The 13803-nt window shown below is 37.1% G+C and overlaps 1 protein-coding gene across 3 annotated transcripts in view; it reads left to right on the top strand.

Moving 5' to 3' along the window:
• Nucleotides 1–9121: 9121 nt before the first annotated feature.
• Nucleotides 9122–13803, top strand: part of LOC125271075 (NACHT, LRR and PYD domains-containing protein 12-like) — a 39682-nt gene continuing 35000 nt past the window's right edge. For 2 of the 3 annotated variants that reach the window (XM_048195006.1, XM_048195004.1), the window contains exons 1-2: nucleotides 9609–9759; nucleotides 11792–12076. In XM_048195006.1, the coding sequence (XP_048050963.1) occupies nucleotides 11812–12076 (265 nt within the window). In that variant the 5' untranslated portion in view covers nucleotides 9609–9759; nucleotides 11792–11811. Of the gene's footprint in view, nucleotides 9314–9608; nucleotides 9760–11791; nucleotides 12077–13803 lie in introns of those variants that run through there. The other variant, XM_048195005.1, reaches the window with a different exon arrangement.

Genomic DNA, 13803 nt, shown 5'->3' with positions numbered 1-13803 from the left:
ATGAATGGTGGTGAGAATTTAATATATAATTTGCAACGGCTGTGATGTAATTATATAAAAAATGACGCGTCTGACGCGCTGCATGTTTGCTGTAGCAGTGGTGTTTTCATTTTCGATTCACTGTAAATGCTACTTTGTTTGTGACGTTTAAATTTGGATTTGGGAATGCAACATTCGTCATTAGAATTGTTTATAATACTGTTGTTTACAAAGAGAAGTTTCAGTGTCACATGATTCTTCAGAAATGTTGATTTGCTGCTCAAGAAACATTCACTATTTATGTTATCAGTGTTAAAATCCAGTTTTTGCTGCTTAACTTTTGTGGAAATCCAATTTAAACATTTGTGGTAGGATTTTAAAAATAGAAAAATTAATACTTTAATTCGTCATACTTTAAAGTGATAAAGTGAGTGAAGAGTGAAGACATTAAAAATGTTACAGAATATTTCTATTTAATAAATGCTTTAATAAATAATATATTTGATAAATACATGTAATAATTTCAAATAAATGCTGTTCATTGAACTTTCTATTTTTCAAAGAAAACTAACAAATATCACCATTTCCACAAAAATATGAAGCAGCACAACTGTTTTCAACATTGATAATAATTAGAAATGTTTCTTGAGCATCAAATCAAATTGTAATGATTTCTGAAGGATCATGTGACACTGAAGACTGGAGTAACGATGCTGAAAATGATCACAGGAATAAATTACATTTTATAAAATACATATTTTTATAAAATATAGAAAACTTTTTTTATTTGTAAGAATATTTCACAATGTTGCTATTTGTACAGTATTTTTGATCAAATAAATGCGGCCCTGGTGAGCAGAAGGGACTTTTTGATTTTTAAAATCAATAATTGTTTCCAAACTTTTCGCAGGTACTTTAATAATAACAATTCTATTAATACATTTAATATATTATATTATATTAATTATTATCATGATTATTAAATGCTGCTTTTTAATTTTACAGAACAATAATATGCATTATTACAATATATGACATATCTTTTAATGTGATAAATATATATTATTTTTTTTAAAAAAGGTGCCGGGCGTGGCTTGGGTGCAGGGTCAGACTTTCCTGCTTTTTTTTTATCTCTAGCTGATCAGTGTTTCCATCGCAGGTTTGGTCTTAAATTTCATGAAAGGTGGTATTAAAAAGGTCTTAAAAAGTCTTAAATTTAACTTGTTCATATCTGCAGATACCCTGTCTGGGCCTGAACGGGCTTAATGTGGGCAGTTCTCTAGTGTGGACGGCTCACAGAGCCTCGCCTGGGCCTGTTTAGGTTCGGTGTGGTCTGGCCCTAGCCACTGTGCCCACAAAAAGCCAGCATGGCTTGCAGGGATGGCAGAAGAGAAAACACACATTCAAATGTACTTTATTTTATTGGAGATTGTGAGGTTCAGACGATCACTGGGCACTCAACACTCACATACCCCAATGAGAACAGCCTTATCTTAGCGAGTCCTTCTGACATTAGTTTCTGGTTCTGTGTTTCACGCAAACCAAAAATAAGACCTCCCACACAGTGGTAGACCAATCAATAAACTAAAATTAAATCTATTTCACATTTTTATTACACATAAAATCATCATATTCCACCTTAAAACAAACATATGGAATACTCCTGTACCTTCCAACAATACGCTATGGCTCACTTTGTTGACTGTGACAGTCTCATTAAAGGCAGAAGTGAGTTGCAGCAAAGCAGTCTATTATGTGCGAATGTCCGTGAATGCTGGCACAAACACAAGAATGACCCTAAAATAACACATCCTATATTTATTTATAAATGTATGGTGCCACATTTCATATAAATTTCAACTCATCAATGAACTTGACCATGGACTCACATTAGGTAGCCGAAACTCAACACAGAGTTGCACACAGCGTTTTCAGATCAGCAGGTCGTCAGCACAGAAATAATGATCTCTTTAGCGTCTCAGTTGTGTCTCCTAAACAGAAGAGGTCGAATTGAAACTTGTCTTTTTTGTGCTCAGATAATAATAGACACTAAAGTGTGCAGTCAAAACTCAGAGATCTCAGTGTTTCACTTTTATTCTTTTGCTAAAGTGTATAAATAACTCAGACCACTGCTATACATCCGTAACTCTGTGTTTACTGAACTGAATTCACATCTTAAAGGGCAACATACAAAAGGGTCCGTGCTTCAACAAAAGTCAAATAACAATCACATTGTTACATCCTTCCTTTTTTTTTTTTTTTTTTTAAATGCAACAATGCATATTTATCTCTATATTTGAACACAGTGACTGTCCAAATATTTCAAAACAATTTCCTTTCTCTCCCTCTCCTCTCTCTCTTTTTTTTTTTTTCCTTAGATTTAAAGATGGTCTTTTCTCAGCCTACAAAACACATCAGTTCTTATATCAAAAAAGAGAGGCTGTAAGAATCAGTCCATGTTTAACTAAGTAACATAGTCCTTCAAATACTGTGGTTTGACACTAATCCGACCTGCTCTGGTTGTGACAGTAGGTTTGGTGTCATCTTTTGGCAGTACACAATGCTCCTTTTGTCTGTTGTTCTCTGCAAACTGTTCTAGTTTTGTGGCCTGATCTTGATGGCCAGTGTGTCTGAGGTACCTTCTGTTCCTCCTCAGAACACCACCACTGTCCATTTCAACCCTGTGTGATCGTTTGTTAACCGGTTCCAGAACTGTTGCTTTCTGCCAAACCTTTTGTGCCTGTGTTGGTTGTACTCTCACTTGGTCACCTGGTTTCAGGATGTTCATGTCTTTTGCGTGTCTGTTGTAGTACATTTCCTGTCGTCTTTGATTTAGTCTCAGTCCGTGCATGGTGTCTACTACTTTTGGCTTCAACAGATTGCTGTGTGTTGGGAGGAGCGTGCGTGTCCTCCTGCTTAACAGTCTTTGAGCAGGGCTTGCATTCAGACCCTGCGAGGGAGTGTTTCTGTGATCTAATATCGCCAGGTATGGATCTTGTCCTGACATTTTGGCTCTCTGCATCAGATGTTTTGCTGTCTTGACAGCAGACTCCGCCTTCCCATTACTTTGCGGGTGAGTGGGTGATGATGTTTTATGCTGAAACTCCCAGTATCTACTGAACTGCTGGAATTCGGATGACATGTATTGAGGCCCATTGTCTGAAAACACAACGTCAGGTATGCCTTGCCTGACAAAATGGGCTTTCAGCTTCTTAATCACCATGGAAGACTTTGTGTCTGGCAAGTAATCCACCTCCCAGAAATTGGAGAAATAATCCACAGTGATGAGATTGTTGAATACAAACAAATCTGTGCCCACCTTGGACCACGGTCTTTCAGGCAGTTCGTGTGGGCAAAGTGACTCTTTCTGTTGTTTTGTTTCCAGTGATCTACACATATCACACTTCTAAATGTATCTCCTTATCTGTGCATTCATTCCAGGCCAGTAGAGGCATTCCCTTGCTCTCCTCAAGCATCCTTCAATACCAAGGTGTGCAAACCTCAGGCGCCGGGCTTATTCCCATAGGCATTCTCAACCACCTGTATCTCCCGTAAGGTGTTGCAAACGTGGTGAGATAACTTGATGGGTCATCCAATTGTACATGCCAGAAGCCATTTTTTACATCACAGACCGTGAAGACTCGTGCTTTTGACAACTCAGGCAAAATGTCCTCAATTGTGGGCAGAGGGAAGTGACTTCTCTTTAAGGCTTTGTTCAGTGGTCTGGGGTCTATGCAAATTCTCAACTTGCCAGTGGGTTTCTTTACGACAACCAGACTGCTTATCCAGTCAGTGCTTTGTTCTACGGGTGTGATTATACCTCGTTCTTGGAGATTGTTTAGCTCCTCCTTCAGTGGTCCCATCATCGCGACTGGCACTCTTTGCTTAGGCAGTTTCACTGGCTGAACCCCAGACTCAATCTCTATCTTGTAGCGACCTGGCAGACAACCATCACCTGTGAAAACATCTGAGAACTCACTTGTTATTTGTTCCATTGTCCAATGTTCACTTGTGTCGTCTCTGTTTGTCATTGTCACCACATTATCCACCACCAGGATATTCTCAGATTGTACTTTAACCAGTTTCATCCCCTGGACTGCTTTGCTTCCTAGTAATGGTACTGCAGAGTGTGCATCAACGACCATAAACTCCAGTCTGTAAAGCTTTTTGTTACGTGGATTTCTCAGTTTCAGGGTTTCAGTGTTTTCAGTTTTCTGGTTTCAGTGTACTTTTGTTGTACATAACAAGTACCTGGTCTATTTTAACATCTGGATTCACAAAGTTTATGGGGATAACGTTGCACGTTGCCCCACAGTCCAACTGAAATTTGACTAAGTTTTTCTCGAGCAGCATACCTGCAAACAGTTGACAGGGCTGCCCGTCCAGGCTCTTTGTGACTTTGTTCACAGACTCAGTTGTGATGCTCCAGATATCCTCATACTGCTCACTCTCAGTTTCAGTCACATTATTCACAACTTTTCCTTGTTCTCGTTTGGACTAGCACAATGCAGCGAAATGATTGGCTTTCCCACATTTCCTACATGTTTTTCCCAAAAGCTGAACATTTTCGTTTATCTCTTTTGTGTGTCTTTCCACAAAATTTGCAGGTAATGTCAGCTTTTCGTTTGTCATCCTTTAGTGTTTTGTGTGTCGTTACCTGTTTCAAAGCGTGAATTTCTTCCACTGCTTTTCCTTCAATGGTTTTGCTGTTCTCTCTGGACAACTCGGTAGCCCTACAAATCTGGACACATTTCTGCAGCGTCAAATTTTCCTCTCTTAACAGTCTCTCTCTCAGACTTGGACTATTTGTACCGCACACAATCCTGTCACGGATTAGAGAGTCTTTTATGTCACCAAAATTACATGTGCTAGCGAGCATTTTCAGTTCAGTTACATATTTGTCAAATCCTTCATCAGTTCCTTGATTTCTCATAAAGAAATGATATCTCTCAACTGTTTCATTTAGCTTCGGGTTGCAGTGTTGATCAAATATTAAATATTTGTAAAAGTAGGCTAAGTCAAGTTTTCGGACACAAGATTTTTAGTCGCTAAAAAGTTCATCAGTTTACTTTAAAACATGTCAAACTAATATAAATCCAAAGCTGCAGGTGGATCAACTGAAGCACATTTCTGATTAAAGGTAATGCACTTACCCAAAGATCTGAACAAGGGGCTCCGTTGGCACGGGGGACAGGGGGGTCAGGACCCCCGGAGTTTTGAAAAGATAGAAGTCGACCCCGACTGGCATAAAGTTGGTTTGACGTTTGATATTCGCAAATTTAGGGACCGTCTCTAAAGTTACATCCGAAATTGGTATGAATGATTCTAACTTCAATAATATTTGAAGGAAATAATTTACAGTCATAAAACTAACTGTAAAATGTTCATCTACATGTCAGTTATGATGCACACCTTTTATATTTTTGATATTTATTAAAATAAATGGTCAAATCATGTGTAAAAATGGCTATTTTTCACTACTGTATATACGCTCATACATAAATATGCCATAATTTAAAGCTCAATAACATTTTAAGGAAATAATTTAGAGTCATAAAATCAACTGTAAAGTGTTCATCTACATGTCAGCTATGATGCACACCTTTTATATTTTTGATATTTATTAAAATAAACTGTCAAATCATGTGTATACGCTCATACATGAATATGCCATAATTTAAAGCTCAATAACATTTGAAGGAAATAATTTACAGTCAGATGAACACTTTACAGTTGGTTTAATGACTAAATTATTTCCTTCAAATGTTATTGAAGTTAGAAACATGCATACCAATTTCGGATGTAACTTTAGAGACGGTCCCTAAATTTGCGAATATCAAACGTCCAACGTCAAAAAAACTTTATGCCAGTCAACCCCCGCACTTTTGATAACTTCGGTAAAGTTGGTTTTATATTCGCACATTCGGACTTCTGATGAATTCAGACTTTCCAATAAATGTGCAATAAATTAATGTTTGCGAATTTTAAGCAGCGACATGATATTGACAACCAACGATTGTCAACTTACAACATTTTTCACAGTCGATCAAAATAGGCAAGTATTGTTTTAATGGCGTATTTACTTGTGAATGTCCACTTAATGTCCAATGTAGTGTGATTAAAAAGGCTATTGAATACGGATTGAATACAATATTGAATGTGCGAATATAAAACCAACTTTACCGAAGTCTTTTTATAAGGGCTGCTTCAATTAGTCACACTATATCATCTTTTAGCTTAGGATATTTTCTTTCATATGAGACCATTTTCACGTTTCTGTAAGCTTTCGTTCGTAAATAATCAACTGTTTTGTCGCGGATGTGAACAGGAAATGCGCTCTCGAACGGAGAAACACGCGATCTCCAAACAATCGATCAAAGCGTGCTAACGTTTTAGGACAGGTCGATGGTATATAAATCATGCCCGAACGTTAGCGTCTGTCAATCAAGCCAAACCGTCCATTCAGAAACCGAGAAATTTGACACTTTAAGGTAAGGAGGCTGATCTCTCAGGTTGACGCGCGAGCTGGCTTGACTGAAGACTGAAGCTTGACTGAGGATTTATGGACTGTTTTGATTTCGGTCATCTATAAAAGAGATATCTGAAATAGAAACGAAAGTGATATTGCCTCATCCAGTGGAGGACGCACGAGAGGAGATCTGTGCGTTTAATTGGTATGTGTATACTGTAATACTTCCCTAATGAAAAAAAAGTATACTAAGTATACTTGCAGCAAGACTAATTATTAGTATATTTCAAGTGTGTTAATGATTAGTTCATTTAAAGTGTGCTATTTTGAAACAACTAATTTTGTACTAAGTATATTTAAGTTGAAATTAAGTAGTATTAAAATACAACTTTAAGTATATTTAGTATACTTATGTGTACTAAATTGGAACAACTTCAAGTATACTTAGTACACTTTAAGTATATGTCTGTGTAGGGACTAATTACATGCTTGATTAGTGATATTAAAGTGTACTTAATTTGTGTTATAAGTATACTTTATTTGTGTTAAAAGTATAATTTTTTGTTATAATATACATTGTATTATAAGTATACTTTATTTCTGTTATAAGTATACTTTTATTTGTGTTATAAGTATACTTTATTTCTGTTATGAGTACACTTTGTGTTATAAGTACACTTTATTTGTGATTTAAGTACATTACAAAATAATTACGAGTGTCTTCAGAAAACACAAGCAATATACAATGAATATATTATTTTACAGGTAATAGTACTGTATGCTCAGTACCTTTGGCTTATTCCAAATATTAAACATTACACACTTTGCAGTCAATAACAATACACTTTGTTATTACTTATACTTTGTATAATATAGTCAACATTTGAAGCGGATCAAAACCATTAATCAAAGTTGTCCTAACTTTTTTGATCCACTTCAAATGTTGATTACTGTACTTTGAATTACATAATCTCACACAATACAGTTGTGCTACTATTTAAATACAGTTTAACACATTTTCCCAAAGTTGAATGAATTTGTTTTCAAGGCCATTAAAACAAATAAAATGTAACAACATCACTAATGAAGAGACATATTTCATTGACAAATCCAATAGTTTTTATTTAAACTTAGATTCAGCAAAACTTACCATGTTTTTCATTAAAGAACCCTAACCCTCTATACACAAATACAAATTACACATTATATTCCATTTTCTGATGAGCTTCTCATTGTGTCTGATGGCACAATAATGACCGCAGAGACTCGTGAAGAACAGCATCTGTTGACAGAATATACCAAAGATATAAGACAGCATGTTCAACTCTTTATTCACGTTTACAAAAGTCTGTCTGAATCCTACATTGAACCAATACTATTTTTGAACAGTAAATGAGGATTAGCAGCAGGGAACTGTATCAGAATGGCATGTCGATGTTGTTTTCGGTACATAGTCAAGCATAAAACACTTTATGAATTAATATCGTACAGAATACGGGCCGATATGACCAATCATATGAATGTTTTGGTGCTGCATACAAACATGTGCCATAAACCACCACACAAAAACTCAAAAAGGAGATATCAAGCCGAAATATCGCTCTCCGTTTGTTAACGAAAATAAAATAAAGTTTGTTAACTGGTAGACTACAACTCACCTCCCAATAGCGGCACTTTTCTCCGGTTCTTTCAGGATCGCGTAGGCCATTAGATTAGCCGGTTGTCGTCGCCATCACGGTCCGGCTGCGATGTCACTTGATTGAACTGGTCAGAATCCCCAAGATTGAGCGATGTATTGCGCTTTCAGTGTTTTATTAAATAAATTACACATTGCGACATATACTTCACCTGACTGACTGAGCGAGGAGATTCAGACGACGACCGTGACGTCAGCAGCTCTGATTGGCTGAAGGCAGTGAGCAACAAAATCTGATTGGTCACAGACCAAGTTGAAGAGACATTTGAATTCCGATAAGTTTAACCACTCGACATATTTTTTTCGCATTACTTGTGCTGCTGGTGTGTTGTTTAATATAGATTTGTGTGTACGACTGTAAAATGATTCTGCCAGTGTAAACTTAATAAACATTTACACATATTTGGAAATTGTATAGGCTACACTGCATATACTAAATGGGCAATGCATCAAATTGTAATGCATTCATACTGAAATAAATAGCACAAGTAATATAATGAATTCCAAGGATGAAGAAGTAAACTTAAAAAATATACTCAAATTTAACATTAGATACACTACAACTTCAGGATATTAAATAATGTATTTTTTAAATATACTTTCAGTGCATTGTTACAATGATCATTTCCAGCACACTGTTAAAATATACCTCAAATATATTTTTATAAAGTGCAAATAAATACACTTTTAAAAAATAAACTGAACTTACACTTCAAGTATATTTTTCTAAAATATATTTTTTAGAAAATATACTAAAGTACAATTATTTTAAAGTGTGTTAAAAGTTGCATTGTGAAAATATGATACTAATATACTTTTTATATATTTAATGATAGTACATTTTTTGTTAGTATATTTGCAGTGTACTATAGAAAAAGGGAATATATTTAAAATACAATAAAGTATACTTTTTTTCACTAGGGTTAATTTACAATGCTTATCAGTGGCTTGCACTTTGATCGTGAAAGTGAAACTGCCTTTTGCGTTCGCATCGTGGTGCTCCCGTGTTGCCAATGTGAACGTGAGCTCTAGTCCATTACAATTTAGAGCGGTTAAGGCCCAGGTATACTTCATTTCCCGCGTTCCGTTCAGTCTCGCGCGAGCCTTTCAGAGAAACTCCTTTGCCCATGAGCGCGGAAAGACCATGGGAGTTTCACCTCATGACACAGGTGAGTTCACACAGGTGAGTGTAATTGTGCTTCTGAATCACTGCTCGTTTCTGTCGATTAACGTTTGACAAATAACACCGTTTCTAACTCCGTTAAGAAATAAAAATAAATCTCCGGTAAAATGGAAGCACTTTATGATCCGAAATGATGAGTTTGAGAGTGAGCAGGTGAGGTTTGTTTGTGACACACTGACATCTGCAGGATTAAAAATGTCCATGCAAACAACTACTGAACCTGGGCTGCGTTCAGCCCCGACAAAACGTTTTTTGCCCCTGATTCCAGCAGAACGGGGAACCAATCACAGTCGTCTGGTGACGGAATCGACCAGTCACAGGTTTTCGGGATTTATTTGAACGCTCATATACATTTTTTTAACCAAGTGAAGTCGAAAGTAAAGTTCTTTCTGACAAGACGCCATTTCACTGACACACACAAAAGTTTTTAAGGTCTGTGGTCATATTTATTCAGAATTCGTTTTCTTATAACTCTAATAAATTTAAGTTATTTAAGTGTCTCGATATAGATTTACAATAATATCTATTTAACAAAAGAGCATTTGTAATTTGAATGTTTCTGATTCCTTGTGTCATTAACTTCCAGTTACTTTACCTGTACAAAAACTTTATGGTGCAAAATTTTAATGTTATCATGTTATTATAATTTCACTATCATAATCATAAACACAGGTTTGTAGAGCAATGCATTGTCGTTATTCTTCTACCTATTATATTAATGAACAGGAAGTCTTACACATTCTGAAGAAAATAGATAACTTCCATTGCAAAATAAGGTGGAGTGTACCAGCAAACAAGCCTGCACTTGCCCTTTACAGGCACACTTCAGCGCAGGGCTCCTGAGAATGTGTTCAGTGGTAAACGCTGGTCCCTCAGCTCTGGTCCTGCACGGGCAGCCCTCACTTAACCTGCAGGAAGCCTTAGCGCTGTTTTATTGATAATAATAAAGTTTGAAGTCACCGTTTAACCCCATAAAGCAGAAGTTATGAGAAAAAAAAATGATTTGATGATTCAGTTATCATGAAGTGGCTTGATTCTCTGATCTCTATGGAAGCCCGTTTCCAGTTTCAGTTTTTGTTCGTCGGCCGACTAAGTTTTCTCAGTGTGTTTTGCACCATCGGCTGAAGTTGGTCCTCGTCTGCTTTTTTTTTCCGGCTGATTCGACATGTTGAATCAGCGTCGGAGCTCGTCGGTCCATCGGGCCATCTGATCATTCTGATTGGCTGTTCAGCTACTGCCACCTGCTGGTACGGAAAGGCATTTCATCTTACGCAGGCGCAGAACGGACGTGCTACTTGGCCGTCGGGTGTTGAGCTTTGGTTTGGTGTGTCAGGCCAACTTTGGACACAGAAGCCAACCCCACTGTCTGCTTTTGTCACCACTAGCTCATCAGCATTGACTTGTTGTATGAAATTGAACTAAAATTGAATGTTTTTCGGTCTTTTTGGAGAGTCTGGTCAGTACCTGGATGGGAGACCTCCTGGGAAAACGAGGTTGTAGCTGGAGGTGTTAGTGAGGCCAGCAGGGGGCGCTCACCCTGTGGTCTGTGTGGGTCCTAATGCCCCAGTGTAGTGATGGGGACACTATACTGTCAAAAAGCACCGTCCTTCGGATGAGATGTTAAACCGAGGTCCTGACTCTCTGTGGTCGTTAAAAATCCCAGGATGTCCTTCAAAAAGCGTAGGGGTGTAACCCGACATCCTGGCCACCTCTGTCCATCATGGCCTCCTAATCATCCCCATACACTGATTGGCTTCATCACTCTGTCTCCTCTCCACCAATAAGCTGGTGTGTGGTGGGCGTTCTGGCACAATATGGCTGCCGTTGCATCATCCAGGTGATGCTGCACACTGGTGGTGGTTGAGGAGATTCCCCCTTCAATATGTAAAGCGCTTTGAGTACCCAGAAAAGCGTTATATAAATGTAAGAAATTATTAAAATTTAAAAATTATATAAAATCTAAAGGTCAATGGTTAGGAGCCCAAATAAAGCAAACGATTTCCTCCATAACGGTGACTTCAAACGTTTACGTTATGAGATAACACTGCCATCTAGCAGTTGGTTTTATACAGTCTTTGGTTTGAACTGAACACAAAGCCGCGAATCTTGCATGTAAATATATAAATATCGATACAGTGTTTTTGAGAATTGATACAGTATTGCCAAACATAATATCACGATATTCATGTGTATCAATATTTTCTTACACCCCTAATCTCCATCATGGTGACTTAAAAATTGTGATTTTCTCCTTTGGTGATTCTGCTTGATTTCGGTTTAATTATCCCATTAACTTTAACACTGCTTCAGTGGGTGGAATAACGATATGGCAGGACTTTTACTTTCTGGCCCCTGGACTTTACACCTTTGTAACAGTGTTTAACAGAAGAGTTTGAATGAGATGCCTCTAAGAGACCCGATCTGATCACAAAAATACTAAAGATCTTTTTATTTTGTCCTGCAGAAGTGAATCAGTGAAGTAAAATGGCGTCTGTTAAAGACCTCCTTGTGGTCTTACTGGAGGACCTGGGGAAAGCTGAGCTGAAGCGCTTTCAGTGGTACTTGAAGAATAATCATGAATACATTTCAACTTCTAAAATGGAGAATGCAGATATCCTTGACACTGTGGACATGATGGTGGCGTGTTTTGGATCAGAAGAAGCTGTGAAGATCACAGTGAAGATCCTGAGGAAGATGAACCAGAACCTTCTGGCTGAACAGTTAGAGAAAAAACACAAACAAACAAAAGGTAATATTTAAAAATTAAATTTAATTGTTTTCTTTCATTGTTAGGAGTGTCTGTTTACTGCTGTGATGGTTTCAATGTGAAGAACGAAGTCATTGTTAAACTCAAACATTCCTCTTTGCTCAGCCTGATGTGTTTGTGTAATCTGCTGTCACTTTCATTCATCAATGTGAAGGCTTCTTCCACTTTTAAAGCTGATTCAAAACAGACTGAGGGCAAATAATGATCACTGTCTGTACACGGAAATACATATTTACCCAATAATCATATTCAAGTCATGGTCTTAATCTCATCCTAGCTAACAGAATTTTGTTATAAGAATGTTCTCCAATTTTTTTTAAGGTTTGATATTCCTCAAACATTCTTTCAACTAAATTTTGATTTAAAATTCAACATTTTAGGCAGAGGTGTTGTCAACACAAAGAGCATTCAATAAGAAAGTTAATGAGATAATTAAATCATTAATCAAGCAGTAGTGATGAACACCTGCTTTTAACTCAGTGGCCGTCTACAGTCTTATTGTTATTAGCCCTTTTTTTGCTAATTATTAAATTGCCATCTAGACACTGAACATCCTGAGGAAGATGTAGCATGAATGAAGATGAAGACACGTCCCCCCCACATTTCAAAATCTAAGTTTTGTCCCCCTCACTATTTCCCAATGTCAGATTTTGTTTTGCATTGCCTGCCTATCTCTGCCGATTTCAGAGTCTCCAAATTAATCCATTCTGCAACTTTTAAATTTTTAAAAACGAAATTATAGGCTTAAGTGCAGGTTCCGAAAGTTGGTCGTTTTGTCGCTACGGTTACACACACACACACACACACACACACACACACACGCACCGTAAATTGCGCTCTTTTGTATGGCAAACGTGGGAGACATAGAGCAAAATAAGTAGACTAGCACCAATTAAGTTTTCGTGCACTATATTCAAAGTCATCTGAAGCCATTCCATAGCCTCATGTGAGGGACAGAAGAAATATACATCGATAAGTTCACGGTCAGAAACTCGTCTTCCCTCTGCTACAGCTGTGTATCAATCAGCACTCAAACAGCGCGTCGCGTTCGGTAGCGACAGTCAGCACGGTAAAACTCTCCAATATGATACATTCCCATTATAATACTTGATATGTACAGTGCCGCTGCTAGCCATTTTGGTGCCCTAAGCATAATTCCTCTATGATGTCCCCCACCCCGACCCCGAGAAAAAAAAAAAAAAACGTTTGTTTTTGCCAGTTTAACTTTTTATTACCAAACATAACTCAATACCAATAACACATAATAGCAGCATCACAGTATAAAACTTAAGAACACTAAAAAGAGAAAGTAAAATCTTAAACTGAGTAAAATAGTAAAATCTTAGATTAAACTGAGAAGGGTCATAGGCATAGCACTTGCATATTGTTGTCCTACTGTTAGTTTAACTGCTTCTATTGTTCTCATTTGTAAGTCGCTTTAGATAAAAGCATCTGCTAAATGAATAAATAAATGTAAATCTAAATCTAATCTAATATAAAGCATAATAGAATGAGGTGCAATAATGCACACAAATCAACAGTAATGTTTGCTTTATGTCATTCATAATGACATTTTATATTTTATATATATATATATATTTAACAGGAATTGTTAGCCTACCATGTGCACTGCACTGACTGCTAACTGTTAACGTTACTGAGAAAGTATTGTAGCAAGTCCAAAGAGTGTTTTATGTTCTGTTCAGATA

The sequence above is a fragment of the Megalobrama amblycephala genome, linkage group LG7 (genome assembly GCF_018812025.1).
Source record: "Megalobrama amblycephala isolate DHTTF-2021 linkage group LG7, ASM1881202v1, whole genome shotgun sequence".
NCBI classification, from domain to species: domain Eukaryota; kingdom Metazoa; phylum Chordata; class Actinopteri; order Cypriniformes; family Xenocyprididae; genus Megalobrama; species Megalobrama amblycephala.
Note: the sequence above shows the minus strand (reverse complement) of the source record. Positions and strands in the feature narration are given on the sequence as shown.